Consider the following 19735-nt stretch of genomic DNA (forward strand, 5'->3'; position numbering starts at 1 on the left):
TTCTCGGTTGTTTCTCGTGTCTAATATTTATTTGCTGACGACGAGTTTTAAGAAGCGCTCCTGGGCCACCCCACAAGCTGCTGGCGGCGGGATCGTCCATTATATGCGTGTAAAAGGCAAGAAATCGGTCTCCTTCGGGCAAGGTGTGTTGCCGGAGGACCGGGGGTTGGGGTAAGAGAGGACGACGATGATCGGAGCCATTCAAGGGAAGGAAGTTAATGTGATCTTAACACCTCCCAAGCGGCAACACTGGGCTTGGGGCCAAGCGGCAAACGTCACCGGCAAGTCGTTGGATGCGTAAGCACTTCCTCTTTACGTTGGGAGATTAGTTGCTGAAGATTGCGTTCCGCTTGCGGTACGTGAGACAATTTTTGAGAACTTGCTTTTAGCACTAATGGCTTACGAAAGGGGGTCAGTCAACAAACAGGGTAATGGGTATGGGTGAGCCTTCAGAGCCATTGAAGGATATTTACGTGCTGTTGGCTCGAAAACGGTAATGATTATGCAGTGCAAGCGCCAACGAGACAAGAGGGAGGAGGACATTATTTCGATAGATTGACATTTCTCATCTAGCTAGCTATGCTGAGGTTCCGTTCCGGAGTCCGGATAGATAAACCACAGTTGATTGCCTCTGCATTCAGGTATTGTGATTTTAAACGTTAGTTAGAAGAAGTTTTCTTCGGATGTTTCAACACCTTGGACGTATGAAAAGATAGCCCTCACAAAGGGTTTGAAGGATGAAATTGGCTTGGTGCAGAACAATTAGCTCAAACTTGCACCGGAACAGCGCTTTTGGCGCAGAAGACCACCGAATGTTGTGTAACAAGGTTCTCTAAAAAAGACGAAAAAGTTGTTATCAAACTTTGATCCGGTAGCGTCTCCGTGCGGAAATAGATTCGCTTCAAGATGTTTTACGCTACGGTAAATAATATCAACAAGAAACAGTTACAGCTCGCCATTTACAGTTTCATGAGCGTTGAGAGCGAGTGGCAGCGGTCGGTCAATTCTTTAAGAAATGAATATGAAAAGTCTTGCCTCGGCTCGGCGCAATGGACGGAGGGGGATGCATCCAAAAATTGACTTCAAACAACAGTCGAGTAGAAGAAACTCGAACTATAGTAACTTGAGTCGAAGATAACTGAGCAGAAGATTCGGCCATTTTTTCCCACAATTCCACCGACCATTTCCCCGTTGGGCCCCGTTTGCAGAAGATTCATTGCAACGCCCGAAAACGGTGAATAGAGCAGAAGAAGAAGCAGGACTTTCCTTGTTTCTTCGATACAGTGGCATTGTCGCAACAATCCGGAGCAGCATACCTGCCCTGTTGCACACTACTCCAAGACATTGTGTGAACCATGAACCTACTACTGTTGCTTCTGCTGTGCGCTGCAGTCAAGGTAGGAGAGGACACACACCCCGTGCCGCCTCCCTGCTGGAAGGCAAATTTATTGAAGGTAAAAAGTTTGGCTAATAATTTGCATTTTATATTTTCCGTCTCCACCACAAAGCCATGCGAGCGAGGGGCCGGCCGGCGCCTTGGAGAGCCTTATTTCTTCCCTCAAAATCAAATGGATCTTGTGTTGCGTTCGGAACATGAAACGAATTGCAAAACCGGGGCTTTGGGAGAGGCGAAAAGGGACGACAGTGCAAGATACAAATAAAAATCAAAATGTATATGGCCACTCTGTCTCACTCGCTCTCTCGCTTAGGAAAAAAGGACAAAGAACGGAGGGCAGAGGTTGTATGACAATTGTCTTTCCTAAAAGCTTCCTACTCCGTACACTTCTGTGGTGAAATTGGAGTGCAGGGAGGAAGAAGCAGCGAGCAAAATTATGCTCCTCCTAAACAAGATTACTTCAGTCCAGCTGTCCAGATGGAACGTCCCTCCTGTGCGTGTCGGCGGGAATGAATGGCTTATTGGTAAAACTGGACAACGGACGAGGGCTCGAGGGGCGAGTGAACCGGACACGCAAATCAACCTTCCGCTACTTCAATCTTGCAGCAGACGCAGGAGTCCTTCCCTCTTGCCGGGTTTGATTGGAACAATCAGCTCATAAGAAAGCAGTCAACCACACAAAATGTGCAAAGAATAGAGAATTGTCCACCGGGAGCCAATTTGGGGAACAAATATATTTAGATTGCACTGATATACAGCAGGCAGTATTTTGGAGCTGCACCATTCATTTGCAAACCACCCCTGTGCACCCCGAGCCCTCCTCGATGCACTTCGCCATGGGGAAGCAGTATAAGGCAACGGACTTTCCCCGAGGTTAGAGTAGTCGGTAGCCGAGGTCGACGGGCAGATACCTGCATTTCCGTAATTATAATTTCAACGGGTTTGTTTCCGGTCGGTGCGCGAAAGAAGCCATCACAGTCATCATCATCACCAACGTCCTCCCCATTCCCTTCCCTGGTATCTCCAGCACGAGAGGCAGAGAGAGAGAGAGAGAGAGCAACGTTCATCATCACCATCGAAAATTGTCGAAAAGGATTATAATACGAGCAATAATAATAATAATAATAATATGATATTTCTCATTCTCATTCAGCTTCAGCGCACTCGAACGAAGGCTGGAGCCAGAGGCCACCAACAACGACCGTAGTCAGTGTCAGTGTGATGATGCAGGATGTTTCGAAAATGGGGGGAGGGCGCACATCAACAGGAAAGCAAATGGTAGGCATATGGGACAAAAAGAAAGCAACGGGCAACAACATTCGGGATGGCGCACGGGAGGAAGTGGTTGTATGGCATAATAAATACATCGTTTCGGTTGGCAGCAAGGACGTTTGGGTTAGACCAGTGCCACTATCATTATCCGAAACGCTGTAGCGAGTGGGAGAAGTGCGAGAGGCGCGATACGGCCACGAGAGGTCGCTTAAATTCGCGAAAAACTGCTTTCTTCACCAAAACGCTTTACTGTGTGTGTGTGTGTGTGTACCATCAGCATCAGTAGAGCAGACCGAGAGTAGTGGCCGGTTGGAATTGGGCTAGCTCCCGGTGTGTGTGTGTGTGTGTGTGTATGGCAGAAGTTCGCTCATTCGAAACAGATCATCCATTTTGTCCGTGAACGCCAGGTTAGAATGTTGCTGCAGAATGAGCCAGCCAGGGAGAGAGCTAGCCAGGGGTGGATGGGAGAGATTGCCAGTCCAGAAAGACCCTCTGCATTACCTGAAGATCGAAATGAAGCAACGAACAGAGCAACAGCGGCGGCGGCGGCGGCGGCGGCAGCCAGCACATCCGGTCACATCCGGACACAACAGTGCGCAAGCAAGTCGGGAGCAAATTTTCTAGTTAAATTAATTGTAAATTTTGCAATTATTATTTTGCGGTGAGGTAAATTAAATATCATATAATTTCATAGCTTCTGCTCGGTTTGGCGTCGCGACACAGCAGGGCACCACCGGCAGTATCTCGCTCTTTCGCTGGGAGGGCGGAGGCGCACGGGGAGAATGGGGTGATTCCCCGACCCCGTTCGCTCGCGTTTGGTCGTCGGATGAGAATGTGTTTCGCCAAACGTTTGACTATCCTCTGGATCCCGCGATTGGGTGGTGGGGTTGGGGGCGTAGTAGTTTGCTTTCGCCCACGGGTACGTAGGTTTTAGTGTTGTAAGGCTGGGCGAGGACTGTACCTGGTGTGCCCCGGATGTATCATTCCAACATCTGGATAGCCACATTCGCGTACGGACGTAGCGATCTTGGAGAGAATACATTTAAGCAGATAGGTTTAAAACTTGCGGCAAACATTTTATGATAATTTAAGAGGAGCTTAAGCATTATTTCTCCTCGATCAGTAACACACTACACTGAGTGAGTGTGTATGAGAACGCTCCAGTGTGCTGAATGGTCTTGTCACATAAGCAACATTGAAGTCATAACGAAATGATGAGTGCAGGGAGGGAACGACGAAGTACAGTGATCACATAAACCAAAACAAATGATCTGCACTTTCCATCAAACAATTCCTCCACTGGCTGGATACGACGCTGCTCGATGATAAAGTGCAGCATCATTGTCGCCCGGAAGAGAAAGAAAGGCCCGGAAAGACGTGGGAAGGGGGAGGAAAAAAAGGGAACGGTCGAAAGAAATCTAACGCCAATTTCGGCCAAAGTAACTCGCCTCCGCTTCCACACTCCAAGGGCGAGGCGTCACAGTCGAAAGAAATCTTTGTACTTTGAGGCGAGTTCCGCCAGCAAGATGGCCATCTTTTGTTTCGACCACGAATAAATTTGTCTTATCTTGCATCCGGGTTTGTCTTCACTGCTGCCGGAATTTGTCCTCTCCTCTCCCTTCAGTTCAGCAGGCTGGCAGGCAGGACACGTTAGGTCGGATTCAGGTGGCCCCGACCGGTCGAGGCGAAGGAAGTTTTGCACTCTTTCGGCCCGGCTGGCTCAGTATTGCAGTGGGTTTTATTAACTCTTTTAATTTTATGACCATTTACTTCCGTTTCCTAAGTACGATTCCTCTCGACCGAAGAAGTTTGTTACCGGCTGTGCCGTGGAGGATTCGCATTTGTTCCCTCCTCTCCCACCGCACACACACACACACCGGTTGGCGCAGCGAAAAGTCAAATGAATTGAGGTAAAAGGAGGAGGAGGAGCTTGGCTTTGCACAGTTGTAGCAATAGTGTGGCGCTGGTTGAAGTTGGAGTGTGCTACGCGGTTATCATCGTATCATTACCGCTTCCGCTCACCGAGTAGTGCTCGACTGGAGTGGTGGAGTTAGTGACTTTTGAAAAATAATTTGCGATTTTTATTGAATCCCTTCGTAGCCAAGCATTTTCCCGTTTGCACAGTGTGTGTGTGTGCGGTTTAAGACACTCTCAGCCGTTGTCTGCCATTATTTGCACTGATGTGAAATTAAAACCATATCAACCGTGGCGCCTAATTTACAACGCTTTACATTCAAACATTCTCTCGCACACGCACACACATGCTGCGCAACCAGTTCGTTTGGGGTTCGTTGCCGATAGCCTGACGGGGAGAAAGCATATTTTAATTAATATCTTCCCTAGCGAACTTACCGCGACATTATCCACCTGGCGACGACGTCGACAGAATCGGCGTTCTCTATAGGCGTTTTTTGGAATTGAAATGGAATAGGCACTCGCGTGTTTGCCAACAACAACCGCCACCGCGCTAACACACACACACACACATGACGGCGGGCAAAAGTATCAAAGCAAGCGCTCTCCTGTGGCGGTTGCTACCATCTTGGCGGATTTAAATTAAACGCCAGCGGTTGTGCGCAAAAAGTGCGCAAACTACAAAATATGCCGCACAATGTTGCGGTTCAATACGCGTTACGGAGTGAGCAGGTAGAGTAGCGCACTTTGAAGCCCCGAAGGTAGACAGAATTAGTTTGCTACAGACATAAAAAAGTCGATTGGGTTTTGTTAATGGTTCGGAAGAAGTAGGATTATGCTTTTAAAAAACTTTGCACACTCCACCACAGCGCATACACACATCATCCTGCGATGACCATAAGCTAATCTAATAAGAAGCTGCTGGTTGATCAGCTAACTTATCCTATTCTAGGCTAGAAGAGAAGGGGAGGGGAGGGGGGGGGGGTCCAATTACACTTTGCTGGGCTACTTTTAATGACCTACCGTGGGCTGGAGCTTTCGCAGTAAAAATCTTCTCGGTTCTCCCGCCTGCCCGGAAGATAATCTTCCCGGTGGCCGGTCGTAAAAACTCATCCCACAGAGGGAGATGGAGTGCAGCAGCAGTGTAGCAGGAAAACAAGGGCAAGGTGCACCAAAGAAAGGGGGAGAAAAGCATTGGCAGGGCTATTGGCAGGGATGCTCACAGGCCGGGAAAGCATCCACTCGACCGCTCCATCAATCAGCAGCGCTAAGTCCGTTGAAATATGATTGCACGATAGGGACATGAGAGGGGGTCATGAATTAACGGCTCTTTGCCTTCGCTTTGCACACACACACACTCTCAGGCCCCAAAGAGCGTGGTACAAAGTACAAAGCTGCATTCTGGAATAATCTAAATTCCCGAAATACCCGGAAAAGGAAGCGGGAGGAAGTGGAGATTGGGCGAACCCTTCAATTCCGTACCCGGCGTTCGTCTCGTTGCTCGAAAGGATTAACAAAAATTCACATATTTATGGTCTTGTTCAAAGTCATTCCCGACCTTTTTGGGGCTTTTTTTGTTGTCTGCTGTTGTATGCGGTCACATACACGGTTGGAGGTGGAGGTAAAAGAAAGAGCACACGAAGGATGGTGGCCTAAGGTGTGTGCGAGTGTGTGCGAGTGTGTGTGTATGATGTTCCGTGTACGAATCCTCACGAATGTTGCATTTTTTATTCATGTCTCATCCAACACATTTCCACCGATTTGGTAGCGCTCGGGCTGATTTTACGTCGGGCAGGGAGAAAGGCCGCCAGGCAGGCAGATGAGCTGCACTTGGCTTGGTGTACAGGTCTAAGTGTGTACAGGGGGACAAGGCCGGTTGGTTCTCGGCGACACAGATGCAGCACGCTAAAAACGAAGAGATTCATGGCGTCGATTACACGAATTTGCTTATGCATAGGCACGACCTTACCGACCGGGGGGAAAAAAAACTCCCCACGAAAAACGAAACCCTTCTGATTTTGGAACATTTCCTTATAACTGGCCACTGGTGGACAAAAAAAACAAGGGTTGTCAACCTGATAACCGTGTACCATTTTAGATGGGGGAGGGTTTATTTTCTTTTTGGCGGAGGTCAAAGCTAATAGCAAGAGCGCAGAGAGAAAGGGACAGAAAAAAAATTGATTCCAATTTTGATTGGGCTTGTTTTTTACGAGACTGTGAGAGACTGTTCAGATGCTGTATGCGCTTGATGAACAATAATAAATTAAATAGAATAAGAAAAGGCTTGCAGCAGCAGCTCACGGGTGAAAGCTACCCCCTTTTGTTGACGGAACGTGCGTCAGGCCAAATAGTTACCGGTAAGGGAAAAGTACAACTTGTACATCTTTCATCGGGCTGGTTTGTATTATTTATTTATTCAGGGTAACCCAGTGCCTCTCTCCCCCCCCCCCCAATTCTCCGCACAAGGCCGATCAAAACCTGCCGGCCAGAATTTGGGCTGATTTGAGATCATCACCATAAATCACGGATCCTGAGCGGCTTTTGTTGCTGCTACTCTTGTGCTACACTCGAGAATGGCATGAACCTCGACGCAACCGATGGTGCTCTTAAAATTTCTACGAAGATTAAAAAAACTCTTCCCCCAGTTCATCGCAACAGCATCGGGGTGTCGGGGAAAACGGAGGCAGTTCCTCCTCTACACGCACTGATTCCGGTGCGATTTCATCACTCAAATTTCGCATACTTTCACTCATTGCATTTTCCAGCAGTGGTGGGATAAAAACACGGCACTGGAGCAATGCAGAACGGTTCACCGGCTCACCAGATGAAGAATTTTATAGGGTCAGTTTTTACGGTCGCATAAAATACAGTATTCACGAACCACTCTCTCTCTCTCTCTCTCTCTCTCTCTGTCTCTCTTTTGACTGCGGAAGCAGGGTGGCATGGAGCACGTTCTGTTGCTTTTGACCCTTTCCCGGCGTCATGATTAACAAACGGTTTGCTCTCCCCAATTCACCTTTGCACACACCAGCGTCAGGCAACAGAAATCGACGGGGATTATCAATGTTCAAACGAACTTGCGACCAAAATCCACACCATAACGGAGTGCATCAAGCCACCCTTGAGGAAGCGGCGCCTTTGCGCGGCAGGGGAATTTGTAAATATTAGATAAAAAAGGAAAGTATTAACGGACACAACACAACAACAAAAATCTTCTCCCCTGCACAAGCCAGATGACACAGCCACACCGAGGCCCGTGAACAGATCTGTCCGGAGAAGCTGAAGCGACCACCACCCATCGCAGAGTTAACCCTTTTTTTGGTCGGGCGCGTGGAATTTAGGCGATAAATATGGCGTGCCGGGGGCATGGCATCGGCAACCAAAAAGGGGTGACATTGCGAAGGTGGCAGTGTCGTCCGTGCGCGCGTTTGCTTTATGGGTCGAGACGGCGAGTGCGCAAGAAGTGGGCACACTGGTGCTTTCTCTTCTTTTTTTTATCAACCCAACTATTGCTGAGGGCCATTTTCCGGATTGTTTGCCGCTGGGCTCCTTCGCCCGTGCGCGCGTTTTATGTGTGTAAATTGCATGTAATTTTTCCTTGTCGTGTTTCTTGGAGATAACTTTTTTCTGTGTGTTTCGTTGTTTGGACCGCCGCCGCCGCGTTTGGGAAGAAATGTGATTTTTTATGATTTTCAATTTGAACCCGGCCTGTTTGTACCATTTCCACCACCACCCGGGGGATGACAATTTTTCCACGCCACCGAGACGGGATGGCGTTGGCTTTTTTTTCGGCCCTCACTCTTCCATTTATTTGCTTTCGACAGAAGGGAACGTAATTAATTAGCCCCCGATGAGGGTGAATAGCGGCATAAAATGGCAGCATCAAGGCAACAATCCTTTCGATCGTTCGAGAAATCGCGCAAAGGCCCATTGTACCCAATGCAAACGAAGCGTAAAATCAAAGAAGCGCAATGTGAACGCATCAAAAAGTATGCTGCAAAGAGCGATTGCGAGTGTGCTTTGCGTCCTTCCAAGCATATGTTGGCAACGGTTTTGGCTCGGATTCGGTTGCTCGCTGTTTCATCGTAGATGAAAAATGGCACAAAGTGTATGATTCTTTGTATGACATTACAAACGCAAACGGATCAGGGCACCTACCGACAGGCAGAAAGAGCAGTGGGGAAAGCCAAAAAAACAGAAACAAGCAAACATATTGCGGGCAGTTAATCTTGAAATCTCGCCCGGGTGGGACAGATTGACGCAAAAGGTTTTAATTTATGCGTGTACTAGGCCCCGCGCCGCTGCTGCGTATGTGTCGCGCCCGCGCGCCGAATCGCCATTTATCGTCGTCAGTCAATCCCGGGGACGAGACACTCCGGTGTTCCCGAAGGACTTTCGAAAACTTTCTTCACACGAAAAGAAAGCCCACGCGGACGACGGGAAAAGAAAGTCTTCTAAGAAAACGCGTGTGGGAGAGCAGCGACCGAATGATGGTTGACTAAATCCTTCGGACGATTATAATGACCATCGGGCCCGGCCATGACGTTCGGGGCCGGCCGTGTGCGGTGTTGTGTTGTGGTTTGCGGTCGTCGTTGCGTAGAACATTGTTACATCCACTGTTGTCCGTTATTTGTTATAATTAAATGAAAATATTATTTTTAATTAGCGCTTCCAGGTCCGAAGAAAAGGGTCCAGGGTTTGCCACGCTCCAGTCCGGTTTCATTTATCTTTGAATTTTAAGCCGCCACCACCAGCAGCAGCATTCCCCTCTCTGTCACCGCTCTTGTTTCATTCGCCGGAAATTTCGCTGCGCGTGGGGTAAAATCGTTCAAAAAAGCAAACGGGAAGGGAGGAGTGCGTGCGGTGCCGATGGAGGAAGGTGAAAAGGCGAAGGTGAAATAACTCAAAGAAACCCACCGGCTTTCCCCATACACTTCCGGCCGCGTGAGGAATTGCCATCAAACGGTGCCATCCCGTGGGAAGGCTGCTGTGAGCGCTGCCTGGCGCCCGTGTATGTGTGACCCAAGCCACACACGCATGAAAAGTCAAGTAAAAGTTTGACTGATGGATAAAAATTTGAATATGATTTCCATCTCCCATTTCCACCTCCTATTCGTGTTTGTGTGTGTGTTCGCTTTTCCCTTCAGCTCCACCATTAGAAGATCGGTCCACACACACAGCGCCGTTTGCGCGGGATTGTTCCCCGACGTAGAATGATGGTGGTGAAAATTTCACGATATTCGGGCGCTCGGAACGACACGCAAGAAAGCGAAAAGAAGCAGAAATGAGTTACCAGATCCGTGACATTATTTTTAATTTAAAGTTTTGTCGTTTGGTAATCAGAGATTAGAGATTTGGCTTCCTGGCTTCTTGCGCGAGAGTTGAAGCCTTCACCTTTTTACCCTTCCTCCCGACATTTACCTGCATACCGTCCGCCGCCCCATACGAGCGTGGTGGTGGGGTGAATCGTTTCTTTTGATCTTTTACCAGTCAAGCGGTGGTGTGTGGTTCCGGTCCCGTTCGAAGCCACCCGCAAAATCACATTTTCCACGCATATGACACCGACGACATCACGCATCATCGTCATCAGCCACCACCGTACCTGGGCACATATACCCTCCTACTACCCATACCACCGCACCAATGGGAGGGCGGGCGGGCGGGCGAGAACAATTTCATGTTTACAAATGACTTCTTTTTGCCCTGCGGGAAGAAGATTTTTAATTGAATCCTATTTTTCTCGCCACCACCGTTCGCACACTCGTTGCCGGGTGCGTTGTTGTGTGTTTTACACGCACGGGTCCCGTCCCTTGATAGGCGGCCCAAAGGCGAATCGACGACAATGGGAAGGAAGACACATAGGTGTATCGTCTTTGATAAAATGGCCCACCGCGTGTCACCTTTCCTCCCCATGCCCGAGACGCCACGCCGTTGTGTGTGCCTTGAAGTGATCATTTTTCTGACAAGATTCCATCGCCAGCATGAACGACAGCACAGAAGGTGAAGGGGTTGCTTCGGGTGGAGAAGCAGCTCACGCATTCATGTGAGTTTTTACATGTTTTATCCGGCGAGATAAGATTCGTTTGCAAAGAAAGAAAGACAACGGCAGGACGAGTGCGCGCGTGCTTTCGCGCGGAATGTAAAAAATGGCACCGAGAAGAAGCTGAGCTTGACAGAAATTCTTGGCCATCCCCCTTTTTTCAACCAAGCCAGGAAGGGCAAAGACAAAGGGGAGGTAAATGTGATGGTGGAAAAAACGGAGGGGGTAGTTATCACTTATCAAAAGCGAAAACAAGCGTAGCGTGAATTTTGAAGGTGATTATCGCTCGGCTGATGGTTGAATCTGTCAAACGCGCGACCGACGGGGAGGAGAGTGAGTGCGATGGTGGTAAAAGGGCACACGCAATGTACATACACACACAGTACGACCCACAGACAGTGAGGTGCCGTCGAAAGGCTTAGCGAGAGGAAGCCTTTAAAAATTTATTAAAAACTCGCTGGATTTAGTTACGGCGGCAGGCGAAGACGACACACACACACACACCCGGGTGGCACACGTATTTAGACGATGCCTCGATATGGCATATAATATCGCAACGGCAAAAAGGGTTAAATGGTCGCGCGCGGTGATGACGATGGCACGCTAATGCTGCCAATGGCATCGATGTTTGGCGGCGGTGGCTTCCTTCGAGCCCAACCGGTGGTGGGCTCGAGAACACACCGCGTGGGCCGCGGGTGGAAAAAAACGGCCGAGCGAGCAGCACTAATGATGGGTCCCATAAATGTGCTTCCTTTGCTTTGTATATGCTGGGCCTGGGCTGTACGGCGTGAGTGGAGAGTGATGTCGAACGAAGAGTGAAACGATGTATTTGCACTGCCGAGAAGCGGGCGCCGCTGATAACGGAAGCTGACTCGGGCCTGATTATGACTCGCGTACGCCCTCTTTCGATGGTGACACGGTGTTGTGATGACGTGTGGTACGGTACACACGACGTCCATTGTTTCGTTACATTAGCATATTATTAATATGTTCGCCTTTTGCATATTGACAGAATGGCCTTTAATGCGGGCACGTGTGGTGTAAGGTGTAAGGCTTCCCGTTTTCCGCTGTGGCTTTTAACCATCGAGTGTGTTTAGCAACATTTTACTCTAAAAATAAAGAACAAGAATATAGTTTAGCTCTTAGTTAGAGGCACACAGTAAACAACCTGCTTACAAAGTTTTTCTTACGAATGTGTTATTGTTTTGTTTTTTTGTTGTGCCTCGCAGTGTCCTCTTTAAGGCAGGTGAATCCCAAAAGACTGCAGAAATAATCTCAAACCGGTGCTGCCGACGACCACCACCACCACCAGCAGCATGTGATGCGGTGTGGCAAACAACAATTTGGAATATAAATTTCAAACTGAACACATTAGTTAGGGAAGTTTTAAGTCAGGTAAAGACATTATTATAATTCATGTCACTTTTCCACCGCGGAGCCATCCGGCTGGCTGGGAGCGATGGAATTTGCTTCCCGAAATTTTATTTTTCCTTGCCCACCCTTCCTCCCCACCACAGGCGCTTTAAACAGGATATTGTAAGGGATCGCCACTCGCCAAGGAACGGCGTGCGATGCTCAAGGAAATCAGCGTTCATAGGGCACCAGCAGCCTGCCGGACCAGCGCGCGCTCGCTGTGGAAAGAGGAACGAAGAGAAAACAAACAAGCACCACCACCACCACCACCACCGAGGACCAAATATCTGCAGCGAGAAGCTAGTTATAAAAATATGCGACACCGTTTGTGTTTAATTGCGCACCGTGACGCACAGCAGCACGGGAAATTCGCGATACACGCGCGATTTCCCCCCTCGAGGGTAGGTGGCCCATACGGTGGCCCGAAAAAATAGGAAAAAAACAAAGTGGAAAAAGTCCAATCCAGTCCCGTTTGGCGCACGTTTGGGAAAAGCGAGGTTGAAACCTTCTGTTTAATATGATTGCGTTACTTGCGGGGAAGGAAATAAATATTTATACTAGGCACGAGACCGGTCGGTTCGGGGCCCAAAATCACCAGAAACCGAACCGGGCCCGCGCTCTCTCGTGAGATGATGGCTTTTAATCGCTTTTTAATGGCATAGCGCGGTAGCAGCATCCGCGCCGTCCGTCCGTGTGTGTGTGTTTGTGCGTGTTGTGTTTTGATTTATTTGAACAGAACCGACCGGCGACTTCATCTCTTCATCCGGCACGGCGGCTGCCGCGATGGGCCCCCCGAAAAACCCTTCACGGAAGCCATGCGTTGTTTGCGCACGGGAAAAGAAATGGAGCGCACACGGATCGGAGCTGAAGGTGCTTGTGCCTAGCAGGGTGGCGCAAGGGGTAACGGGGGTACATCCCAGCACGGACCTACCTGCCACGAATGCGAAAGAGTATTTTCGGGAATCAAAGAAAAACTTCCATTACACACGTTTGATCATCGTGATCCTTTCATTTCGGCGGATTTCGGCGCCGACCATTGCGAAAAGGGGGGGGGGGGGGGCGGACGGACGACGGTGTGTATCGTTTGAAACAGGAACCCGTTAGACCGAAGTCCAACAAAATCGTGCCCACAAACACACACACACATATCCTGGGCAATGACTATCTAATGCGGAACCTGGGGCCCGGGCCAGTGCAAACGAAAGGTTACTTACGATTTTTACGGACTTGCGATAAATGGACATAAATTATCCTTGCCCCAAAAGGAACGGGTTCCGACCATCACGGGGGGGGGGGCGCACATCCGATCCACACGGTAGTTGCAAAAAGGGGTAGGAAGTAAACCAGAGAGCGAAAGCCAGCAAAAAAAAAAGTACACCAACAGAAACAAAACTCATGCACGGTACAAGCCCTCCTCCCCCCCCCCCTTTGCTATAAGCCGTACATTATGGGCGGACAAATAAAATGTAATAAAATATTAAAAGGATTCTCCCGCCATTCCTCCGCCACTACTGCTCCGGTAAGACGACCGCGAGGGAGAGCGAGAGAGACGGGGTGTGGTGGCGAGAGTCTTTTCCCCGTGTGCGGATGGGCACCTTTTCCCGTGTTCGGTCATGGATCCTTTTCCGCTGGACGGAAGGACCAATTGCAAAGCAAAAAGGGGATTCACGCACGACGGCGCCATTTCGGCAAACGTCCAGTCTTGCCGCTCCCGAACCCGCGGCCGAATGCGCTGCGCCATCGCGACCCATACTCCCATACACACAGACACATGCATGTGTATCCGTTCCATATCTTTCCACCTAATATATTTGCTTTGATTAAATAATTAAGCGAACGTAACTTTGGGTTCCGGCTCTTTGATGATGGTTTTTGGGAGGGTGAGGAAGGGACGGCGGGGGAGGTGGTTACGGTAACTCGAGAAAACCTCGCACGCTTGAACACGCTGCCGCCGCTGCTGCTGCTGGCCGGCAGAAACCTCTTCGCGAAAATTATAATAATCACTTTCAGATTCCTAATGGATTCATTTGCAGACCCATCGCCCGCCGTAAGACCCGCTGCCGAGGGAAAACTGAGACTGTTGGGGCGAGTTTTTCCGTGTGTGTGTGTGTGTTGTCCCGCAAAAGGTACTCTGGACGCTGCACTGGACGCGGCAGCAAATGGTCAGAAGCGCTTATCGTGCAGGTTTTCGGTGGGTTACGGATGCTTCCAACATTGCAAACCCTTTCCGCAAAGACGAGAGAGAGAGAGAGAGAGAGAGAGTGTGTGAGCCCGAGCCACCTTGGAGCAATATCAGATACAGCGCCCTTTCGTTTGGTAGGTATTGTCGTGCATATTTGTGTCCTTTTTGGTGTGTTTTTCATTTTCACTGTATCCATAAGAAATAAAAGATTATCCCCTGCAACAACATAAATACATTATGAATATGGAAAGGACAGAAAATGGCGCGCTGTTCGGGCGGGCAACTACAAAACTCGAAACAAACCTTAATAATGCTGTCTCTTGTGCAGTTTTGTGGTACTCTTCACTATGCTACACTATAAGCAATGAAGAAGTAAATAAATAATTCCACAACAGTTCGAATGCACAAGGACAAACAATGCAATCGAAGTTCGAAGAATTCTGGATACAATTCCTCCCATAAAGCAACTCAACTCCAAAAATTCCGAACGAAAAGCTCTAGCTTTTCCGGCCGCCGGGACCTTCGGGGACCTTTCCGGGGCTGTGTTGGAAATGTTATAATCTTTTAATAATAGCTCTGCAGCAGTGTTGTGCAGTTTGATATGCGGGTGAATAAATTTTGTACCGAAACACCTTGTGTGTTACACCAGCACACCGTCGTCGTCCTCGGGCAGCGCGACGCTGTTGTTCCCACCGAACCTGTGCACAATCGAGGAAAAGCTATACCTCGAACGAAAGCCGGAAGCCGCGCAATAAACATTTGCCAATAGACAACTTCAGATCGACCCCTCCAAACCCCGTGCCTATGCCGTTCTGACACGACACAACAACAGAGTTTCGGGTTGTAGTACTGCACTTTACCGTCTCCAGCCGTGCACTGCAGCCGCCAAGTGAAGGGAAGCGCCATGGGACAGGAGAAGGAAAGCGAGTGCGATGTGCTTTTGCAGTATGGATTAAATCCTATCTCTCAGCGTTGTTGGGCGCCCAATTGGGGGGCAAAAGAGTGAACAATGTGTGTTTGTGTATTTATATCGTTTGCCTAAAGAAGGAACACGAATTTAGGTTCGACTGCTGCTACTGCTGCTGCTGTTGGTGGCACTTGTGGCGGGATTAGGTCCAGTAGGGTTCGCTGCAGCGGAGGGCAAATAGCGGAGCGTAAGCTTCGACTTCGCAGGGATAAGTGATTGTTGAGAGTTGGCTTTTCATTGACTCTGGCCGTGTCCGTCCATCGCGCTTTTCCACCTCGTACTTTGACCAGCTCAAAAGAGTTCTTACAACATTTCGTATGGACCGGATCCGAACTGAATCGGAACGGTCTTCTCAACATGATCCATTCAATCATCATTCATTTTGGGCCAGCAGCCAGCATTAAAACTCGCACGCTGAGCGGCACACGGCTTCCCCCGGATGGATAATGTTTTATTCAAATTCGTACATGTGTGTTCGGAGAAAATTTTAATTCCAATAGCTCGACGCTGCTTCTCTCGCTCTCTCTCTCTCTCGCCCTCGCCCTTTGGGTTGTGCAATTATTTACCACCACCGACCACCGAGCGATGAGGCAAAGTTTCGGGAGCCAAAGTCAAATAGCTAAGAGATTTCTTTTCGTATTATTAGCTCGAGCAATGAGTGCTCGAGGGCAGGAGATTGTTTTTTTTTCTTCTTTCTTTTGCACTTGCTATTGCACCAACCTTCAACGCACGTTGTTCCTTTCCTCAACCGTTTTATGAGCCCGATGAAAAGCTTCCCCGGGTGAAAGCTAATCGTTCGTCGAGTCGATTATGACACAAATGAGATCTGGCGTAGTACACACACACACGCACACTGGGGCCAGAAGGGGATGGCGGGTTGTCGGTAGTTTGGCAAAGTTGTGCCTTCTTTTCTCTTGTTTCTCTCAAACCCCTTCCCGTATAAGCACACACACACACGCAGTCGTGGAGGGAAAACGTACGACCAGCCATCGGAAAAACCAACTCCAATCTGCACTTCACAGGGAGAGATCGGTTCGTTCGAGGACGGCTGGTAGCATTCTCGGCACTACGAACTTAATTTTCCCATATCGGATGTGCCTTTGTGATACATATCAGACGGCGGTGGTGGTGTGTGTGTATACACTCGAGTACGTGTGTAGCTTTTGCTAGTTAAACATAGAAATCTAATTAAAATTAAATCAAATGAAATTTAGATGAACATTTCGGTGCGACGGGCGCGCACACACACACACAAACAGAGCCGCTCTTGCAACTGAAACCGTCAAACGTGGCCCACCAACTGTACACCGATTTCTTTGCTCGGCAAACGACGGGGGAAAATCCGGGCGATGCAAAGGACGACGGAGGCGGCGGACGTGGATTTGACTTTCGTTGTTTTTCTTTTGTCGAAAATGTGTTTTACTACTTCTGAGCAGTGAGTGAGTGGTGGGAGGAGTGCGCGCCGGCCGATGCTGCGGCTGAATGTGAAACCAAACAAAAAGAGACGTAATTCAGTATCGGGAACCAGTTCCGGGGAGGAGGAGGAGGAGGAGGCGGTACGTGTGTGCGAGTGCAACAGCGAACGAGAAATTCAGATCCGGCGCGGAAATCCTTTCGGTTCAAATTGTCTGGAACAAGATTTGCGCTAATCCTTTCGCTCCTTCGGCATTTTAGCGGGAGACAACATTGTGCCACCTTGGCCAGCGTGCGCCGTTGTCGGCGGTTGGGGTTGGGGGTTCGTTCGTTTCGACAAACTCTCGGCAATAAATAAAAATAAACAACCGAACATTAAGTCCACTTGATTCTTATTAGGTATTAATTTTTGTTGGTTTCCTGCTCAAGCCGAGCTGGTGGTGGTTGGTACCCGGAGCAACTGCTCAACTTTGCCGAAGCTCGTGAAATTTGCCGCCATTTCCGCGCCCTCTGTATTGCCCTCGGTGAAAGGGTTCGGTTGTACTTTGTCCACCACCATCGGTGGCGCTAGTGGCCAGAAAAGCAATTGTAGCATCAGCGCGAAAGGAATTAATGTTATGGGTTTTCTATGCTAATTCTTACGGTGGACACCACCATTCGCCGGATCCTACACCAAAAGGGCAAAACAAAAGGGCAGGTTCTATATCTCAAAACCAATTTTTAGAGCGCGAACAAAGAAGCGCCTTCGCGAAAAGAGAGAGAGAGAGAGAGAGAGAGAGAGAGAGAGAGAGAGAGAGAGAGAGAGAGAGAGAGAGAGAGAGAGAGCGAGAGAGGGAGTGAGTGAGTGTGCCCACACTTACCGACAGATGATGCACTCCTTCCCGTTCTGGTACTGACCGCTGGGGCCCCAGCGCCGGGGCAATTCGATGATGGAGACACCCTTCGGACCGGCCAGCGCTAGAAAGGTCCCGTCCGTGGACGGAAGTATCTTTTCCACCGTGAAGTTTTGCGGTGCCGATGGAATCAGCGTCTGCCAAAGGAAAAAGAAACGGAAAATACCGGTTAGCAAGAGGGAAGACACACGACACGACGACAACAAACAAACAGAAATCAGCCAGTCCGCGACAAGGACAAACAAGTACAGCTGCTTATGAAGGCACGGTTGGTTTTTAGGTTTGGTAATTAAACAACGATTCAAATTCGGTCGCAATCTTTATGCTTCCCACTTCCCCCTTGGACATGGCCAAAACTTTCTACCATCCCGGGTCCCCCCCTAGATTGTCGGGTCGGGTCGCGCCTGTATCGGAACAAGAGGTGGCAATAAAAATTTTGAATTATAACGACAAACTCATCCTCCGGCTCCGGGTTGCCCAGTCCTACGCCGGCTTGCCCGGGGGTTGCTCGTAATTCATTAATGAAGATCCTTTTTTCCACGCCACACCGAGGGGATGAAGTTTGAGAGTCTGTCTCCCCTCACTGGGTAGTCGCACCTCATCTCCCTCGGGCGTTTTCGAAAAGCTACGCGACCGATACACGGGCAACAGCATTGGCTGGAACATTGGCCGCCAGGGCGAGTGCGAGAGGCCTCGAACCCGAGGCCCGTTCGATAGAAGCGCGCAGGAGGCGCTTTGCTTTTTTAATGTTTGCCCATAAATATGAATAATAGATATAGACTGCTAATAAACTGTGTGTGTTCGAAAGTGGAGAAATTGTATCGATGTGGCTGCCGGAGAAATAAAACAGCAAACGAGCACATTGTTGCAGGAAAATGGCGTCTAATTATGGAAAGATTCGGAACGATTCAATTACGGGTAGGAAGGCGGGCCGTTGTCCAAAGTGGGCGCAGAGAGTGGGAGTTGAATCGGCGTTAGCATTCCATTAAAGATTGAAATATTGAAGCACATCTTTCAGGGTGGCGCGGCGTCCTGGTTTTTTCTTCCTATAATCTTGTGATTTATGGTCCAAAGCGAGCAATTTAAGTACGCTTACATACAGACAAAGATCCACGAATCGATCGAGCCTTCTTTGCGCAGGACACAAAACCGAAAGGTTTAATGCACCAAACATAATCAATAGAACCGTCCGAAAAGAAACGGCAAGAAATGACTCTTTTTACAGTATTGCACCACGTCCATTAACTGATTATTCATACCATCTTCAGAGCGAAGTGGTGGCGGCCTTTTACTCATCTTTCCAAGCGTTGCTGGTGAAATATTTTGATTGCCGATTCAACAGACACACAATAATCAAGACGATGGAACGATGTCATCCTGGCTCTCTATCCGTGGCTATCGTGTCCTTATCTGCGCTATTTTCCCTGCTATATCTGCCCTCGCCTCGCCGTCTATCACCGTTGTTGATTTGCATGATGATGTTCGTGTACCATTCCATTCCGCGGTTGTCCCTTGTCCGAGAGCGTGATTACGCGCTGCCGGAGATGATTTCTACACCCCGTCAACTCGGCGTCGCGTCGCGGATATACTTTTACGCTATATTAACATCTCCATTACCGTGTCTTTTGCGGACGAAAAGAAGACACAAAAAACATACCACCGTCGCGGCGCGGCGCTGGGCCGGAGTGAAGTAATCGTTACTGCAGGCTTTCGGGCAACGACTCTCTCGCGCCCTTCTCCCCGGTCACCTAAGCGGCCATCGATTTGTCTTACGCGAACTTCCGAAGCGCCGATATTGCCTCGTTTCAATTTGATAAAAAAAAACTCGTGGGTAGGAGGCCAAGGGGAGGATTTCAGAGGCAGTTGGGAGTTGGTTGTAGGTGAAATTACATTACCTTCTCCGAATATGAGCGAACAACGACAGAAGAAACAACAACAAAATCTTCCATTCTATGTGCCTGTGGGCATTTTCCTTGCTGTGTGTGTGTCCTTCGTTTCCGCAGCTCCCAGAGTGCGCCCCGTGGAAAGTCTTTTCCCTTGGCAAAACAACAAAAAATTGATTTTAAATCCTCAGTTTTTTCACTGGCTTTGCCGAAGGGAGTGGGAGCGACAAAAAAAAACGGCCTATCAGCAGCACAAGTAAATGAAGAAGAGAAGTGAAAAAAAACGAAGAAAAGCGATATAAATAATGTATATACATTAGTCAATCTATTTGTGTCTCCCGCGTGGTAGGTAGGACCTTTGC

The 19735-nt window shown here is 49.0% G+C and overlaps 1 protein-coding gene across 1 annotated transcript in view; it reads right to left on the reverse strand.

The window, feature by feature from the left end:
• LOC121587816 (nuclear pore complex protein Nup88) overlaps positions 1–19735 on the reverse strand; it is a 51861-nt gene that overhangs the window by 17250 nt on the left and 14876 nt on the right. Inside the window, exon 2 of the mRNA XM_041904988.1 lies at positions 17458–17627. Within this exon, the coding sequence (XP_041760922.1) occupies positions 17458–17627 (170 nt within the window). The remainder of the gene's footprint in view (positions 1–17457; positions 17628–19735) is intronic.

Source organism: Anopheles merus, chromosome 2R, assembly GCF_017562075.2.
Source record: "Anopheles merus strain MAF chromosome 2R, AmerM5.1, whole genome shotgun sequence".
Classification (NCBI taxonomy): domain Eukaryota; kingdom Metazoa; phylum Arthropoda; class Insecta; order Diptera; family Culicidae; genus Anopheles; species Anopheles merus.